At 47.3% G+C, this 19765-nt stretch overlaps 1 protein-coding gene across 1 annotated transcript; it reads left to right on the forward strand.

The window, feature by feature from the left end:
- Positions 1 to 2570: 2570 nt before the first annotated feature.
- Positions 2571 to 18231, forward strand: LOC137905114 (solute carrier organic anion transporter family member 5A1-like). The gene is made up of 9 exons (XM_068749345.1): positions 2571 to 3432; positions 9427 to 9559; positions 11751 to 11974; positions 13222 to 13386; positions 13954 to 14152; positions 14877 to 15036; positions 15116 to 15360; positions 16189 to 16253; positions 17765 to 18231. Exons 1-9 carry the CDS (start codon positions 2571 to 2573, stop codon positions 18229 to 18231), a joined length of 2520 nt encoding a protein of 839 aa, XP_068605446.1.
- The last annotated feature ends 1534 nt before the right edge of the window (positions 18232 to 19765 follow it).

Here is a 19765-nt window from a genome sequence, read left to right on the forward strand (position 1 = left end):
AAGTAGCGCCCCCATGACGTCCATTATTACCCAGCCCAACCAGATCTACGTCTCGATGCTAAGAAGGAGACATTCCACTTATTCTGTTTGTATTTCAGACAAAAGAACCAACAAAGCCACCGGGTGTGTCACATGACTAATGGTCGCAGGTAGGGATGATCGATCAGGTGATCGGAAATCGGCCTGAGATCAGGTGCTTGCGGACTCGATCGGAATCGGATATATATTGATAGTAATTGTCATTACTTTTTTATCAGATCTGGAGTTACGCTACAGAGTGAGACCTCTCTAACAGAAACGGCAACGCGTGCGGCATGACATCACTTCCTGTGACGCGCTATTGGTTGAGCTAGCTAAACAGGAAGCAGCTTGAAGCTAGTCGCGCGAGAACGTCTGCGCTGTGGGCGACTAAAACCTGGCGATCAGCTGCTGTTCAGTTTAGTTTAAATATTCGTGTTTTTTCAAAATTATCTTTGTTGACATTTTCTTAATACAGAGAGAGAAAAAGCAGAACGGAACGTTCCGGCTCCTTACAAAGACACGTGGGACAGAAAGACAGTACTGCTACTGTTTGACTGTACTTGTACTGTAATACACGCTACTGTGTGACTGTACTTGTACTCTAACATTCTATCTCATAAATATATTCATCATCAAATGTCCAGACCAGTGTATGTCATGAAGACTCCCAAAATCATCTGTCGTGCAACTTGCTGGTTCAATAATCCAAGTAGAGTCCGGCGCTTTGAGGAGGGGACATGCACAAGATTTAAATAAGGCCTTTACTACTACAAACACTCAATGAGTTAGCGTAGCTGTCCCAGGCCTCATCAATAATTCCCATAGCCCGCCTAGGTAAGACGTGTAATTACATTCTTGTAGTAAATTATAGGACAATTGTATAGATGTTTTGAGCCTTGGAAGAAATAAAAGCTTTTCAACATCAGAAATTGATTGATCAGAGTATGGAAGTTTTCCTCTCTTACTTGCAAATAGCGGACAAATAGAGGGCCCAAAGAACAGAGATCCCTTTAGTCGCCCAGACCTGGAACCCCTAATCTGGTTCCAGGTGGGAAGAGGGGATTGTTACATGACGGTGAAATATTTGTATTTAATATTCAGGCTCCTCCCATTACCTGATATTACATCTACCTGACTGTTTAGCATCATCTCACTGCCTTCATGTAAGTAACGCTGGATCCGTGAGTAAAGTACTTCCTCTGAAATGTAATAGAGTATAACCCGTGAGTAAAGTACTTCCTCTGAAATGTAATAGAGTATAACTCGTGAGTAAAGTACTTCCTCTGAAATGTAATTGGCGTATAACCCCATTACATTATAACCCCATTATAACTGATGATGAATATATTTATTAGATAGTACAAGTACAGTCACACAGCAGCATGTATTACAGTACAGTATGTGTGTTGTGTGCCTCGAGCTGGGACCTGAGTGCTGTTTTTCGTTCGTGCATGAGAGTGTATGAATGACATTAAAGATTTCTTGATTCTTGATTCTTGAAGTACAGTCACACAGCAGCATGTATTACAGTACAAGTACAGTCAACCAGTATGTATTACAAGTACAGTAAACAATAAGTATTTGTCTCCAATCGTTCTGCGTAGCCTAAGGTTACACTTGTTTTGTTTTAATCTAGTCCTTAGAATATCTTAATCATTAACAAAAGCTGAATTTAATACAAATGTCAAATATCAGTGAACTGACGTCATAGAAGATCGCATTCCTTTGTGCTTTTATTTTGAAGTGTACTTCTTCCGTTTCCTGTGCGCAGCTGTTTTGCAAGCTGCGCTGAGACCAGCTGATGACTGCGGCGTGTTAATCGACGACGCTTTTTGGTTTTCCTCAGACACCTGGGGGGGCCGCCGCTGCTGCTGCGGTAACACGGGGGTGGGGGCACCGGGCACCGGGCACCGGGCACCGTCCTGTCCGCGCCCAGCCCATCCCACCAGCCGCGGAGCAGCAGCGTCCAGCTGAGGGCGATCCGACGAGGCCGGGCCGGACACCGGATTATAGGGGGAGGGGCTGGGAGTCTACCTTGTATTTGTGGGAGTAGATGTAGCGCGGCAGGAGGGGGGGTGAGTGTACCTTGTATTTGTGGGAGTAGATGTACCCATTAGTACTAAAGAGAACGGGCAGCTGAGCTGCTACTGAAGGCTGTGGAGCTGAGGAGGTCTGGAGAGCGGGGGCTTTGACTGAGGAGGTCTGGAGAGCGGGGGCTTTGACTGGGGAGGTCTGGAGAGCGGGAGCGGGGGCTTTGACTGAGGAGGTCTGGAGAGCGGGGGCTTTGACTGAGGAGGTCTGGAGAGCGGGGGCTTTGACTGAGGAGGTCTGGAGAGCGGGGGCTTTGACTGGGGAGGTCTGGAGAGCGGGAGCGGGGGCTTTGACTGAGGAGGTCTGGAGAGCGGGGGCTTTGACTGAGGAGGTCTGGAGAGCGGGGGCTTTGACTGAGGAGGTCTGGAGAGCGGGAGCGGGGGCTTTGACTGAGGAGGTCTGGAGAGCGGGGGCTTTGACTGAGGAGGTCTGGAGAGCGGGGGCTTTGACTGGAAGTCATGGCTGAACGTGAGCGGGACTCCGAGTCCCTCCAGAAGGACGACGGGTTGGACCAGGAGTCTGGAACGCCCGTCAAATCTAGAAGTTTACCCGTTCTCCATGAAGAAGGGGCTCAAGAGGAGACGCTGCTGGCTCCTTCTCTGCCCGTCGCGGTAGAAGAGCGAGCAGAATTCATCCAGCTCACCCCCAAGACCGGGTCCGTTCAGACAGAGCCTCCCACCAGAACAAGGCCGAGCTCCTCCATGGAGAACCCGGAGAACCGGCGGAGTGAAGGCGTGGCTCCAAGCAGGCCCCCGTCCAGGTTAGCTCAGACTCACCTGGGCCGTGTCTTACAGGACTCGCGCTGTTTCCTGTTCTGCATGTGCTACCTGACGTTCTTCCAGTCGCTCATGGTGTCGGGTTACCTCAGCAGCGTCATCACCACCATCGAGAAGAGGTACAGCCTGAGGAGCTCCGAATCGGGCCTCCTCGTCAGTTGTTTCGACATCGGCAGCCTCCTCGTGGTTGTCTTTATCAGCTACTTTGGTGGGCGGGGCCAGAGGCCTCGGTGGCTGGCAGTGGGTGGGATCTTCATCACTGTCGGCGCCGCCCTCTTCTCTTTACCTCATTTCATATCACCGGACTACCAGATACAGGAAGTGAACACGTCCTCCGGTAACGAGGGCCTGTGCACCAACAGCAATGCCAGCATCGACATCACTTCCTGTCCCAGAGACCTGGAGGGCAACGAGCACAACTTGTATGTGGCTCTATTCATTATTGCTCAGATCCTGGTGGGCATGGGGTCCACGCCCATCTACACGCTGGGACCCACCTACCTGGATGACAACGTCAAGAAGGAGAACGCCTCGCTGTATCTCGGTAAGAGATGATGTCATCATCATTTTCTCTTATTCTCTAATCCTCATTTGAATGTAATAAAATCATCTGTGCAGCTTTGGAATGTTTGATTTGTGCTCTTTAATGATGTCATCTGTTCTATGATTGGGTGATTAATGTAGCCTTTGTCTCTGGAAACAGTGGACTTTAAAAACTGCAGTAATAGTACTGCAATGAATGAACAATAATCAGAAACTGCGAACGTGAACAATCACCCAAATGTATGCAGACAATCCATCGTTTAATTTCCTGAAATGAGGCACGACATGGACAGAAGATTGAGGACACCTGAACGTGTTGTCCAGCTGCTCGGTGGGGGGGGGCAGTCAGGTTCCTTCAGCCGAGGATTGAGGGAAAAGTCTTTAACTTTTTAGAACTTTTAAAGTAAAACGTCATCTGAGTCAAAAAGTGTCGTCAATGACAGGTAAAATGCTCCTCAGATTATCGGCCGCGGCCCTGGAAGTGGAGCAGGACGTCCCCGTGGTTCGCCCCCCCCTTCCCCCTCACATGCCTCCCCACAAATTCTCTCCCCAGTGGACTCAAACAAGGTCAATCCGAATCAGGGTTATGAAAGAGTGTCTGTGGGGGGGCGGTCTGCTGACCACTCCTGTTGTTGGGGGGCCACAGAGGCTTGGTCCTGGTCAGAGCCTTTTTAGAACAACCAACGATCTATTGGTGGAGCGGACGGGGGCGGTGCTACATGTCTGTTTGATGAAATGTGATTGGACACATAGATCCTAATCCCGCCTTCATAACTTTATTGCTCCTAATCTTTATTGTATTTGCTGCGACACCCGACGGTTCTGAGCGAGGGTGTTGGTTTGCAGCCCGTAACTCTTTGATGATGATGATGATGATTTTTTTATTTTGGTTGTCAGATTAAGACAAAAAAAATTAATAAATACACCTTAAACAAAACTAAATATACATTACAACCAAAAAAGGAATAGGCAGAAGCAATGCTTTTTGAAGCCTATCCTACAATACAGACAATTTGATTGGCTTTACATATCAAATGATTATTTATGCACACTTTTCATATTCATTAATTATTTGACACTTGAGACATGTTTTGAATTTTGATAACGAAATACATAGTTTTAAATCATCAGATAAGTCATTCCACAGTTTCACTCGACTTCACGTTGGTTCTTTAACGCATTCGAACATAAATATTCCTCTCAGATTATAACGGGTTTCCCATCATTTATACACTTTGGGATTTTGTTGTTTTTCACTCTATGAAGAATCACCAATATTTTAATTTTCACAATATCAACTAATTTTAATGTTTTATTTTGTATAAATAAATTATTGGTTGGTTCAAACCAATAATTTATTTATACAATTTCAGACACCGTTCGCGGTTTAGTGGCGGCTTCTCCAGTCACGGGAATGAGGACGTCCTCATTGTAATCAATATCTTCAGCTCTCTGCGTATGAGAACGTGTAGACCGTGTAGACCGTGTAGAACGTATAGACCGTGTAGAATGTGTAGAACATATAGACCGTGTAGAACGTGTAGAATGTGTAGAATGTGTAGAACGTATAGACCGTGTAGAATGTGTAGAACATATAGACCGTGTAGAATGTGTAGAACGTGTAGAACGTGTAGAATGTGTAGAATGTGTAGAACATATAGACCGTGTAGAACGTGTAGAACGTGTAGACCGTGTAGAACGTGTAGAATGTGTAGAATGTGTAGAACATATAGACCGTGTAGAATGTGTAGAACGTGTAGAATGTGTAGAACGTATAGACCGTGTAGAATGTGTAGAACATATAGACCGTGTAGAACGTGTAGAACGTGTAGACCGTGTAGAACATGTAGAATGTGTAGAATGTGTAGAACATATAGACCGTGTAGAATGTGTAGAACGTATAGAACGTATAGACCGTGTAGAACGTGTAGAACGTATAGACCGTGTAGAATGTGTAGACCGTGTAGAATGTGTAGAACGTATAGACCGTGTAGAACGTATAGACCGTGTAGAACGTGTAGACCATGTAGACCGTGTAGACCGTGTAGAACGTGTAGACCATGTAGACCGTGTAGACCGTGTAGAACGTGTAGAACGTGTAGAACATATAGACCGTGTAGAACGTGTAGACCGTGTAGAACGTGTAGACCGTGTAGAACGTGTAGACCGTGTAGAACGTGTAGACCGTGTAGACCGTGTAGAACGTGTAGAACGTGTAGAATGTGTAGAACGTATAGACCGTGTAGAATGTGTAGAATGTGTAGAATGTGTAGACCGTGTAGAACGTGTAGAACATATAGACCGTGTAGAATGTGTAGAACGTATAGACCGTGTAGAATGTGTAGAACGTGTAGAATGTGTAGAATGTGTAGAACGTATAGACCGTGTAGAACGTATAGACCGTGTAGAATGTGTAGAACATATAGACCGTGTAGAATGTGTAGACCGTGTAGAATGTGTAGAACATATAGACCGTGTAGAATGTGTAGAATGTGTAGAACGTGTAGAATGTGTAGACCGTGTAGACCGTGTAGAACATATAGACCGTGTAGAATGTGTAGAATGTGTAGAATGTGTAGAACGTATAGACCGTGTAGAACGTGTAGAACGTATAGACCGTGTAGAATGTGTAGAACATATAGACCGTGTAGAATGTGTAGACCGTGTAGAACGTATAGACCGTGTAGAACGTGTAGAACGTATAGACCGTGTAGAACGTGTAGAATGTGTAGAATGTGTAGAACATATAGACCGTGTAGAATGTGTAGAACATATAGACCGTGTAGAATGTGTAGAACATATAGACCGTGTAGAATGTGTAGAACGTATAGAACGTGTAGACCGTGTAGAACGTGTAGAATGTGTAGAATGTGTAGAACATATAGACCGTGTAGAACGTATAGACCGTGTAGACCGTGTAGAATGTGTAGAATGTGTAGAACGTATAGACCGTGTAGAATGTGTAGAACGTATAGACCGTGTAGAACGTGTAGAACGTATAGACCGTGTAGAATGTGTAGAACATATAGACCGTGTAGAATGTGTAGACCGGGTAGAACGTATAGACCGTGTAGAACGTATAGACCGTGTAGAACGTGTAGAACGTGTAGACCGTGTAGAATGTGTAGAACATATAGACCGTGTAGAATGTGTAGAACATATAGACCGTGTAGAATGTGTAGAACATATAGACCGTGTAGAATGTGTAGAACGTGTAGACCGTGTAGAACGTGTAGAACGTATAGACCGTGTAGAACGTGTAGAACGTGTAGACCGTGTAGAACATATAGAACGTGTAGAATGTGTAGAACATATAGAACGTGTAGAACGTGTAGAACGTGTAGACCGTGTAGAACGTGTAGAACGTATAGACCGTGTAGAACGTGTAGACCGTGTAGAACGTGTAGAATGTGTAGAACGTGTAGAATGTGTAGAACATATAGACCGTGTAGAATGTGTAGAACATATAGAACGTGTAGAACGTGTAGAACGTGTAGAACGTGTAGAACGTGTAGAACGTATAGACCGTGTAGAACGTGTAGAACGTGTAGACCGTGTAGAATGTGTAGAACGTGTAGAATGTGTAGAACGTGTAGAATGTGTAGACCGTGTAGAATGTGTAGAACATATAGACCGTGTAGACCGTGTAGACCGTGTAGAACGTGTAGACCGTGTAGAACATATAGACCGTGTAGACCGTATAGACCGTGTAGACCGTGTAGACCGTATAGACCGTGTAGAATGTGTAGACCGTGTAGAACGTGTAGAACGTGTAGAACGTATAGAACGTGTAGAACATATAGACCGTGTAGAATGTGTAGAACGTATAGAACGTGTAGAACGTGTAGAATGTGTAGAACATATAGACCGTGTAGAATGTGTAGAATGTGTAGAACGTATAGACCGTGTAGAACGTGTAGAATGTGTAGACCGTGTAGAACGTGTAGAACGTGTAGAATGTGTAGAACGTGTAGAATGTGTAGAACGTGTAGAATGTGTAGAACGTGTAGAATGTGTAGAACGTGTAGACCGTGTAGAACATGTAGAATGTGTAGAACATATAGACCGTGTAGACCGTATAGACCGTGTAGAATGTGTAGACCGTGTAGAACATGTAGAATGTGTAGAACATATAGACCGTGTAGACCGTGTAGACCGTATAGACCGTGTAGACCGTGTAGACCGTATAGACCGTGTAGAATGTGTAGACCGTGTAGACCGTGTAGAACGTGTAGAACGTGTAGAACGTATAGACCGTGTAGAACGTGTAGAACATATAGACCGTGTAGAATGTGTAGAATGTGTAGAACATATAGACCGTGTAGAATGTGTAGAACGTATAGAACGTGTAGAACGTGTAGAACGTGTAGAATGTGTAGAACATATAGACCGTGTAGAATGTGTAGAATGTGTAGAACGTATAGACCGTGTAGAACGTGTAGAATGTGTAGACCGTGTAGACCGTGTAGAACGTGTAGAATGTGTAGAACGTGTAGAACGTGTAGAACGTGTAGAACGTGTAGAATGTGTAGAACGTGTAGAATGTGTAGAACGTGTAGAATGTGTAGAATGTGTAGAACGTATAGACCGTGTAGAACGTGTAGAATGTGTAGAACGTGTAGAATGTGTAGAACGTGTAGAATGTGTAGAACGTGTAGAACGTGTAGAACGTGTAGAACACAAAGCAGGTCAGACTAACTTGGGAGTCGTTCCTTCAGAATCACGAGTCCCAGCGGTTGATGGACATCACGTTGTCCCACTGTCACCGGGACGACGGGCAGCCTGTTGTGTGTATTTGTGTGTATTGGCCCTTTAATGTGTTTAACGTTCTAGTCTCTTCTGAAGTCAGACATGATCGTTTGTGTGTTCCCAGCACAGGTGAGTAAAGCTTCTACCTGAGCTGTCTTTGAAATGACCCAGGACCCACAGCTCCCACTTTGGAGCCACGCCCTCCAAATGTTTGTGTTCCCTTTTAAGTCCAGTTAAAGGCTTTAAGATGCTAATTCCCTCTAATTGGAGAAATCTGATTCCCAGCTTGGAACAGGCACCTTATCAGGTGACCGGCACAGATGGCCTTTTGTACCCCCCCTTAATGCTCCCTAGATCAAGGTTAAAGGTGTGCAGGCGCTGGACAGGTGAATAACTTGGATTTGAGTCTCTAGTCCTCATATAGGACATTATGGATTTGGATGATGTCATCATAGAAAGACACGTCTCCTTTTCTGTGACATCACTTCTTGTAGTGAAAGATTGGACGAGGAATCGACCGTCCACTGATGAGCATTACCCGTGACCCCGGTGTGGCGTGGAAGGCTCCCTGCTAACATTACCCGTGACCTCGGTGTGGCGTGGAAGGCTCCCTGCTAACATTACCCGTGACCTCGGTGTGGCGTGGAAGGCTCCCTGCTAACATTACCCGTGACCCCGGTGTGGCGTGGAAGGCTCCCTGCTAACATTACCCGTGACCTCGGTGTGGCGTGGAAGGCTCCCTGCTAACATTACCCGTGACCCCGGTGTGGCGTGGAAGGCTCCCTGCTAACATTACCCGTGACCTCGGTGTGGCGTGGAAGGCTCCCTGCTAACATTACCCGTGACCCCGGTGTGGCGTGGAAGGCTCCCTGCTAACATTACCCGTGACCCCGGTGTGGCGTGGAAGGCTCCCTGCTAACATTACCCGTGACCCCGGTGTGGCGTGGAAGGCTCCCTGCTAACATTACCCGTGACCTCGGTGTGGCGTGGAAGGCTCCCTGCTAGCATTACCCGTGACCTCGGTGTGGCGTGGAAGGCTCCCTGCTAACATTACCCGTGACCTCGGTGTGGCGTCCCTCTAATCCACGTCTCTGCAGGTCTACACAGGTTTCCAGTTTAGAGCTCCTGAATATGAACGAAGGTTCATGAGGTGGACAGAAGCACGGCGCTAAAGCTAAAGCTAAAGCTAAAGTGTCTCCATGTCCCCATGTCCCCATGTCCCCGTGTCCCTGTGTCCTCTCCACAGCCATCATGTACGTAATGGGAGCACTGGGTCCAGCGGCTGGATACCTGCTGGGAGGAGTCCTAATTGGTTTTTACGTGGACCCCAACACTGTCGTCAACATTGATCAAAGCGACCCCCGGTTCATCGGCAACTGGTGAGAGCAGAGTCTAGGATTACACTCCACTACTGGATTACTACAGTTACACTACTGGATTACTACAGTTACACTACTGGATTACTACAGTTACACTACTGGATTACTACAGTTACACTCCACTACTGGATTACTACAGTTACATTACACTACTGGATTACTACAGTTACACTACTGGATTACTACAGTTACACTACTGGATTACTACAGTTACACTACTGGATTACTACAGTTACACTACACTACTGGATTACTACAGTTACACTCCACTACTGGATTACTACAGTTACACTACTGGATTACTACAGTTACACTACTGGATTACTACAGTTACACTACTGGATTACTACAGTTACACTACACTACTGGATTACTACAGTTACACTCCACTACTGGATTACTACAGTTACACTACTGGATTACTACAGTTACACTACACTACTGGATTACTACAGTTACACTACTGGATTACTACAGTTACACTACTGGATTACTACAGTTACACTACTGGATTACTACAGTTACACTCCACTACTGGATTACTACAGTTACACTACTGGATTACTACAGTTACACTACACTACTGGATTACTACAGTTACACTCCACTACTGGATTACTACAGTTACACTACACTACTGGATTACTACAGTTACACTACTGGATTACTACAGTTACACTACTGGATTACTACAGTTACACTACACTACTGGATTACTACAGTTACACTACTGGATTACTACAGTTACACTACTGGATTACTACAGTTACATTACACTACTGGATTACTACAGTTACACTCCACTACTGGATTACTACAGTTACACTCCACTACTGGATTACTACAGTTACACTACTGGATTACTACAGTTACACTACTGGATTACTACAGTTACACTCCACTACTGGATTACTACAGTTACATTACACTACTGGATTACTACAGTTACACTACTGGATTACTACAGTTACACTACTGGATTACTACAGTTACACTACTGGATTACTACAGTTACACTACACTACTGGATTACTACAGTTACACTCCACTACTGGATTACTACAGTTACACTACTGGATTACTACAGTTACACTACTGGATTACTACAGTTACACTACACTACTGGATTACTACAGTTACACTACTGGATTACTACAGTTACACTACTGGATTACTACAGTTACACTACACTACTGGATTACTACAGTTACACTCCACTACTGGATTACTACAGTTACACTACTGGATTACTACAGTTACACTACACTACTGGATTACTACAGTTACACTCCACTACTGGATTACTACAGTTACACTACACTACTGGATTACTACAGTTACACTACTGGATTACTACAGTTACACTACTGGATTACTACAGTTACACTACTGGATTACTACAGTTACACTACACTACTGGATTACTACAGTTACACTACTGGATTACTACAGTTACACTACTGGATTACTACAGTTACATTACACTACTGGATTACTACAGTTACACTCCACTACTGGATTACTACAGTTACACTCCACTACTGGATTACTACAGTTACACTACTGGATTACTACAGTTACACTACTGGATTACTACAGTTACACTACTGGATTACTACAGTTACACTCCACTACTGGATTACTACAGTTACACTACTGGATTACTACAGTTACACTACTGGATTACTACAGTTACACTACACTACTGGATTACTACAGTTACACTACTGGATTACTACAGTTACACTACTGGATTACTACAGTTACACTACTGGATTACTACAGTTACACTCCACTACTGGATTACTACAGTTACACTCCACTACTGGATTACTACAGTTACACTCCACTACTGGATTACTACAGTTACACTACTGGATTACTACAGTTACACTACTGGATTACTACAGTTACACTACACTACTGGATTACTACAGTTACACTACTGGATTACTACAGTTACACTACTGGATTACTACAGTTACACTACTGGATTACTACAGTTACACTCCACTACTGGATTACTACAGTTACACTCCACTACTGGATTACTACAGTTACACTCCACTACTGGATTACTACAGTTACACTACACTACTGGATTACTACAGTTACACTCCACTACTGGATTACTACAGGGTTCCTACCTGAAGGGCGATAAAGTCCAGAATGAACGCGCTCTTCCATCCAGGTGGAGTGGGTTCCTGCTGTGTGCGGGGGCCATGCTGCTGGTCATCTTCCCCATGTTCACCTTTCCTAAGAAGCTGCCACCGCGACACAAGAAGAAGAAGAAGAGGAGGAAAAAGACGAGCCTGGACGACCTGTCCAGCGACGACGATGTCCTGAAAGAGAAGAGCAACAACAGCAAAGACCAGACGGTTAGCTCGTCCATGGGCTTCGGAAAAGACCTTAAAGGTACCAGGAAGGACAGAGGGCGTGTGATGTCATCGATGATGTCAGCTCTGACAGGAAGTGTTGACTTAAAACACTTAAAGTAAAGAGTAAATATCCATACACCATATTGTGGGATTTAATTTATTTAATTGAAGAGTTATTAGATGTAAAGAAGGTCGAGGGCATCAGGTACCTCGGGTCAACAGAGTGATGGACAGAATGTGGAAAGGAGGTGAAGAATCGTGTGCAGGCAGGCTGGAGGAAAGTATCAGGTGTGCTCTGTGATAGGATGAAGGGACAGGTCTACAAGACAGTGGTGAGGACAGCCACGATGGACGGCTTAGAGACAGTGGTGAGGACAGACATGATGGACGGCTTAGAGACAGTGGTGAGGACAGACATGATGGACGGCTCAGAGACAGTGGTGAGGACAGACATGATGGACGGCTCAGAGACAGTGGTGAGGACAGACATGATGGACGGCTTAGAGACAGTGGTGAGGACAGCCATGATGGACGGCTCAGAGACAGTGGTGAGGACAGACATGATGGACGGCTTAGAGACAGTGGTGAGGACAGCCACGATGGACGGCTTAGAGACAGTGGTGAGGACAGACATGATGGACGGCTTAGAGACAGTGGTGAGGACAGCCACGATGGACGGCTTAGAGACAGTGGTGAGGACAGCCATGATGGACGGCTTAGAGACAGGAGGCGGAGCTAGAAGTGGAGGAGATGAAGATGCTGAGGTTCTCCTTGGGAGTGTCCAGGTTGGACAGGATTAGAAATGAGACAATGAGAGGGACAGTGAAGGTTAGACGTTTTGGAGACGAGGTCAGAGAGACCAGACTTTGATGGTTTGGACATGTCCAGAGGAGAGACAGGGACTATATCGGTAGAAGGATGCTGAGGATGGAACTGCCAGGGAACAGGACTAGAGGACGACCCAGGAGAAGAGACATGGACGTAGTGAGGGAGGACGATGCAAAGGAAGTGGAGGGTTGGGTTGCTGTGGCGACCCATGGGGGACAAGAAGACAGGACAGTTGTAGTAATTGAGGAGTTATTGGTTAATTGCGTTTATGTTGAAAATCCTCTTGAAAAATCAAACGGTTGTTGCTCAGGCAGTAGAGTGGGTTGGTAGTTCAAATCCCACTCTGCTTTTTCTAAAAACCTTTTGTAGACAAATCAAGTTAAGTTTCTAAATCCACCAAAGACGTCTTTGGTGCTTCAGAGGACAAACTTTAAAGGCTTCCTTCTGTCCCCTCAGACTTGCCCAAAGCTGCGGCGAGGATCCTCGGCAACGTGACCTTCCTGTTCGTCAGCCTGTCCTACACGGCAGAGAGCGCCATCGTCACGGCGTTCATCACCTTCATCCCCAAATTCATTGAGTCTCAGTTTGGCATCCCAGCCTCCAGCGCCAGCATCTACACCGGCGAGTCCTGGAGGAGGAGGAGCATTAACACGCCTTTAGCTGATTGATCAGAATGATTGAGAAACCTGATTAGTGAAACTCATCTCAACTTTATTACAGAGAAAAACGTTTAGACGTAAAGACGATTTCAAAAAACAAAATCCACTTTATAGAAAGAGAAACTAGATCTAAAGAAAGGCTGTGCAGAAAGTAGTGCCAGGGAAATGATTGATACACGATCAGCTTCCTCTTTGGTCAGGTCAAAGTTCAGCAGAAAGTAGTGCCAGGGAAATGATTGATTAATTGATCCTCTTTGAGCTGCATCCATTAGTATTAGAGGAAGCACCGGAGCTTCAAGATTCAAGAGTTTTTAATGTCATTATTCTAACTAGCTAACAACAAAGAGAACGAGAACTACAGGACCACCCTCGTCTGAAACAGCTGCTGCTTGGGGGGGGGGGCTCTTTTAGGGCTATTTTCACCTGTGGAGTTGGGTTGGTGTCTACCTGAGGAGGATAACTCCACCTTCTCTTAACTCCTGTTCTTGCATGTATGAATAACCCTAACCCCCCCCCCCCCCTCCCCCAGGTGTGATCATTGTCCCCAGCGCCGGCGTGGGCATCGTTCTGGGGGGCTACATCATCAAGAAGCTGAAGCTGGGAGCTCGAGAGTCGGCCAAGCTGGCCATGATCTGCAGCGGCGTCTCCCTGCTCTGCTTCTCCACGCTGTTCATCGTGGGCTGTGAGAGCATCAACCTGGGGGGCATCAACATCCCCTACACCACTGGGTGAGGGGGGGGGGGGACACACACTGCAGCATCAACCTGGGGGGCATCAACATCCCCTACACCACTGGGTGAGGGGGGGGGGGGGCACACACACTGCAGCATCAACCTGGGGGGCATCAACATCCCCTACACCACTGGGTGAGGGGGGAATAGCTTGTGTGGCATCGCCATGGTGACAGCACGGTGATGGATAGAGGAAGATGGAGGTTTAAATATTATAGGTACATGCATGCTGGGGGGCATTTAGACATAGACACCCCCCCATCGTCTTGTGAATAGGAGGGTCATGAACATCCATCCATCCACCCTCCTTCTTGTAGAACCTCAATCATCTTGTCTACAGCCGTTTTATCCTCCTTGCGGGTCACGGGGGGGTTTCTGGAGTCTATCCCAGCTCACTGTGGGAGGGGGCTACAACCTGGCTATGTCGCCAACTCATCGTGGGGTTGGTCATGAACATTGTTCCAGATTTTATTCATTATTGTTACTCTTGTTTATTTGTTTATTCTTAGATCAGGTATCTGAAAATGTCGGTTTATAATTGATCTTTGAAAATGACAGAACAAACATTCAAATTAAAAAGGTCTAGAGTGACACATGCTTAACGAGTTGAATGAGCAAAGAAGGGCACCTTGGTTGTTGTAGTCCATCCCACTGGCTGAACTACGATGTTCCGACCCAGAAGAGACGCGATCTAACGAGCTGCTGCGCTCCGTCTTCGCAGGCCGACCCTCACCATGACCCAGAGGAACCTGAGCGGGGGGTGCAACGTGAACTGTGGGTGTAAGATCCACGAGTACGCTCCGGTCTGCGGCTCCGATGGAATCACCTACTTCAACCCCTGCCTGGCCGGATGCAGCAGCGTGGCCAACGGCAGCACGGGGGTGAGGGGCGGTCCTACTGGACCCGGGCCACGATGAGGGTGTGGCCTTGACTCGCCTTCTCGTCTCTGATCACCCCCAGATTCGGAACTACTCTGATTGCGCATGCGTTCAGAGTCGCCAGGTCATCACGCCCTCGTCCAGCGGACAGGGCGGCAACCAGCTGCAACTCGTCATCGTCAAAACCTACCTGAACGAGAATGGCTACGCCGTGTCGGGGAAGTGTGACCGCACCTGCAGCACCCTCATCCCTTTCCTCATCTTCCTCTTCATCGTCACGCTCATCACTGCCTGTGCCCAGCCCTCCGCCATCATCGTAACCCTCAGGTATGGTTTGATCAATAAGAAACCACCAGACGCTGGTGTTGCTGCACGGTTGTAGACGCTGGTGTTGCTGCACGGTTGTAGACGCTGGTGTTGCTGCACGGTTGTAGACGCTGGTGTTGCTGCACGGTTGTAGACGCTGGTGTTGCTGCACGGTTGTAGACGCTGGTGTTGCTGCACGGTTGTAGACGCTGGTGTTGCTGCACGGTTGTAGACGCTGGTGTTGCTGCACGGTTGTAGACGCTGGTGTTGCTGCACGGTTGTAGACGCTGGTGTTGCTGCACGGTTGTAGACGCTGGTGTTGCTGCACGGTTGTAGACGCTGGTGTTGCTACACGGTTGTAGACGCTGGTGTTGCTGCACGGTTGTAGATGCTGGTGTTGCTGCACGGTTGTAGACGCTGGTGTTGCTACACGGTTGTAGACGCTGGTGTTGCTACACGGTTGTAGACGCTGGTGTTGCTGCACGGTTGTAGACGCTGGTGTTGCTGCACGGTTGTAGATGCTGGTGTTGCTGCACGGTTGTAGACGCTGGTGTTGCTACACGGTTGTAGACGCTGGTGTTGCTGCACGGTTGTAGACGCTGGTGTTGCTGCACGGTTGTAGACGCTGGTGTTGCTGCACGGTTGTAGACGCTGGTGTTGCTGCACGGTTGTAGACGCTGGTGTTGCTGCACGGTTGTAGACGCTGGTGTTGCTGCACGGTTGTAGACGCTGGTGTTGCTGCACGGCTGTAGACGCTGGTGTTGCTGCACGGTTGTAGACGCTGGTGTTGCTGCACGGCTGTAGACAGCAGAGTCTATCCTGACCTTCCTAATCCGTGCTTCCGTGCAGGTCCGTGGCGGCGCAGGAACGGCCGTTTGCACTGGGGATGCAGTTTGTTCTCCTCAGGACTCTCGGTGAGCAAAAACAAAGGAGCATAATTTCTATTATGTTGAACAAGGCTTTCTTCTTGAAACAATAGAAATGAATGAATGAAAGACTGAATGGAAATCACAATACTTTTTTAATACGGTGCACAATCCACAGATTTTGCTTCAGGAACCACGATGATGACTGTTTGATGCTTCATCATTGCCATCCCCAGGAAACGGTCCTAGGCTGTTAAACATGCTGTGCATTATGGGAAATGTAGGACATTTTGCTAGCCTAAAATGGCTCAGGGTAGAAGACAGGGTTAAACAGCTCAAAATGGGATTGGCATTTAAAATAGTCAATGCAGCTCTGCCCTCAGTCCCCTCAATCCCTGCATACCTGACGGAACACCTCCACAGATTTAGTGACACCCACAGCCACAACACTAGAGGGAGCTCAAACAACAACCTGATTACCCCCTCCTATAGGACTAACATGGGTAAATCATCTTTTTACAATACTGCCCCCTAATGGTGGAACTGTTTGACTCCTGCCCTCAAAACATGCACCTCTTTGGCCTCCTTCAAAACGGCCCTAAAAATACACCTTTCAGGGGGGCAGAAACGGAGATAGCCATCACGACTCTCTCCGGATCAACCCCCACCCCCCCCCCCCCTTTTGTCCACCTACGTTGCACATATTAAGTGTCTTTGTAATTTATTGTCATTCATTGTCATTTTGCATCGGTGGTGTACAATCATTTTTATTTTTCTAATGTTATTGGTTTTATTTGTATTGTTAATTGTGGATGATTTATGTACGAGGGACTTTCAACGGAAACAAGACCGCAAGGTTTTTTTTAAAATGCTCCTTAGACAGGATGTTTGACTTTATTTGTACTGTAATACATGCTACTGTGTGACTGTACTTGTACTGTAATACATGCTACTGTGTGACTGTACTTGTACTCTAACATTCTATTCATCATCATCAGGATCTAGCGTTTTGGAGCAAGGATGGATCATTTTATGAACACTCACGCTCTCCCTGTGGCGCCTGCGTCAGTCGAAGAAGAAGAGGAGGAGAGTGGATGAAGTTTAGTTTTGGTGCTAATGTTCCGAAGAAAATTAGCTAAAATGGTTTCGTGTGTGCTAAAAAAGTCCCCTCACCGGTTACCATGGTAACGTGGAGCTGCCCGCTATGAACTTAGTTTGGGTTTCGTTTTCCTAGGTGTTTCTGAGACAGGAAAGAGGGGACGCTGTCCTGCAGCTCCTGTTTGATGTTTGGACAAAAGACTGTCCCAGATATTCCATATAAGCATCTGGGAACGGCGTGAACTTGTGGAAGAAGAGTAGAACATGTGACCTTTAATGTTTGCACTTTCTTCTAAGACACGAATAAAATGAACAGGAGCTTTTTAGCATTTGCTCCAGTTCTAATTTCTCTATTTTGTCTTTATCTCTATTTCTTATATTCCCTTCATCTCTTTGTTCACGTCATCCACTCCTTTCTTTTCTTCCGTCCTCTCCTTTTCTTTGCTCTTTCCTTCTCTCAGCTTACATCCCAACGCCCATTTACTTCGGCGCCGTCATCGACACCACCTGCATGCTGTGGCAGCAGGACTGTGGCGTCCACGGCTCCTGCTGGGAGTACGATGTCACCTCCCTGCGCTTCGTCTACTTTGGCCTTGCCGCCAGCCTCAAGTTTCTTGGCTTCCTCTTCATCTTCCTCACCTGGTACTCCATTAAGTACAAGGAAGAGCGGGTGGAGCGCTGGCTGAAGCGACACCTGTCGCCTGCTGACACCGTCGGCAGCCTCGTCTGCCACCCAGGAGGTCACAAAGGTCACGCACGCACCCGTTCCTGCCCCGTCAACATTCCCCGATGCGACCCCAACTCTCTGCCCCCTAACGCCCTCAACCGTGGCATTAGCACTCAAAGCTGTCCTGCAAACGAACTGAAAGCATTAACGCCCCCCCCTCCAGCGGCGTCATCGCCCGGCCCGGCCCGGCCCGCTCGCTAGAACACGCGTCGGAGCCTCAGAGGGGGGAGGGCGACGAGGCCAGCGCCACCCTTCTTCTCTTTCACAACCGGCCCGGCCCCCACAGGGAGGTCGGTCCTGCTGGGGTCTCTGAGTTCTCTTTAGTTCTGCCTTCACACGGCCCGCCTGAGGTACAAAAGGGGATTTACTGATCTGTAGATGGATTGATGCCCCCCCCACACACAAACACCACCACGGTAAAATGTGCCTTCTGTCACCAGGGTCCTCACACTGGACATCACCTGCCCGGATACCTCAGCCTCACTAATCTGGAGACCCCTCCCCCACCTTCACCTCCTCCTCCTCTGGACGCTGCTTACCTGCTAGATAGGACAATTATCTGATTTACTTTAATGAAGTATTGGAAACTGGAAACCGATGGCATGGTGCTATGTAAAAGATCCCAACTGGACATTCTGTCTGGATTCACCTGAACAGAACAGGATGGGCCCACCCCCCTGCCCCGCCTCTGCACCTTCCTGGCTGAATGAATCACCGGATCCTCCACACCTGTGGAAGATCACAGACCGGAAAGCTGTGACTGGGTTCGGCTCTGTCCGTCAGCATCAAGGTGCGAGGTGGCGATAGAGAGAACCCAAACCTCCCGCAGCTCCAACACACGGGCTCAGACTTTGCCACCGGACCTCCCATTTCCTCCCACCGCGATGCAAACACGTTTATCCGGTGCAGCGGCTCGGCCTGCTGGTGCCGCGCGTTCACCCTGATTATCAAGCCCCATCAGTAACAGTTTTACAACTTAAGTTCCCGTTGGTCAAAGTACTCTGATACAACGTGAAATATTTCCTCGGCCAAACCGAAACCTTTCTCTGCTGCGGTCTCCGTCTACAAAGCGCACATTCTCCAGACGTGCACGTCCACTCGTGTCCCACATTAGTTGAGTTGCAGTGCAGATTTGCCACTGAAATGTCCCAATGTCTGCAGACGTCAACAATACGTGTACTAATGTCTCTGCCACCATGTGTCGCTGTTTGGGTTTAGCTAGTCGGTAGCTAGCGCCTAGCGGTCAGTCTTGGTGGTTTTCTGTCTGTTCACGCAGGTGAACTAAAGTCCGTGTCCTTATCTTGAAGTGAAGCGTGTTTAATTTGGGGACCCCAGGCGTGATGGAGTCGGCTCGGTCGGCGCTCCAGTAGGAGTGGCTGCGGATTGAGCACTTTATTTGTCCGTGGTCATGGTGTATCACTGCTGTTTGAGCAGCAGCAGGTAGGCGCACAGGTGAATTCACTACCTGTTGCTATCTAGTGGAAGAGGACTTCACGGTTCTGCCTGTCACTGGCTGCTGCCAGACAGACGGACCAAGACACATTTGCGTTGAATAAGGTATTTTTGGACCAATCAGCATTGGTGGAAAAAAGGTTTGAGTTATTGTTAAAACAAACGACATGTATGCAGTCAGAGCGCTAGTCTAGCTTTATGCTAATCAATTCTCTTAGCTCTGAAATACGGCTAATCCACAGATTTCCTGCCCGACATGACCGTCGCTCTTGTCCTCGGTGTG

The sequence above is a fragment of the Brachionichthys hirsutus genome, chromosome 15 (genome assembly GCF_040956055.1).
Source record: "Brachionichthys hirsutus isolate HB-005 chromosome 15, CSIRO-AGI_Bhir_v1, whole genome shotgun sequence".
NCBI classification, from domain to species: Eukaryota; Metazoa; Chordata; class Actinopteri; order Lophiiformes; family Brachionichthyidae; genus Brachionichthys; species Brachionichthys hirsutus.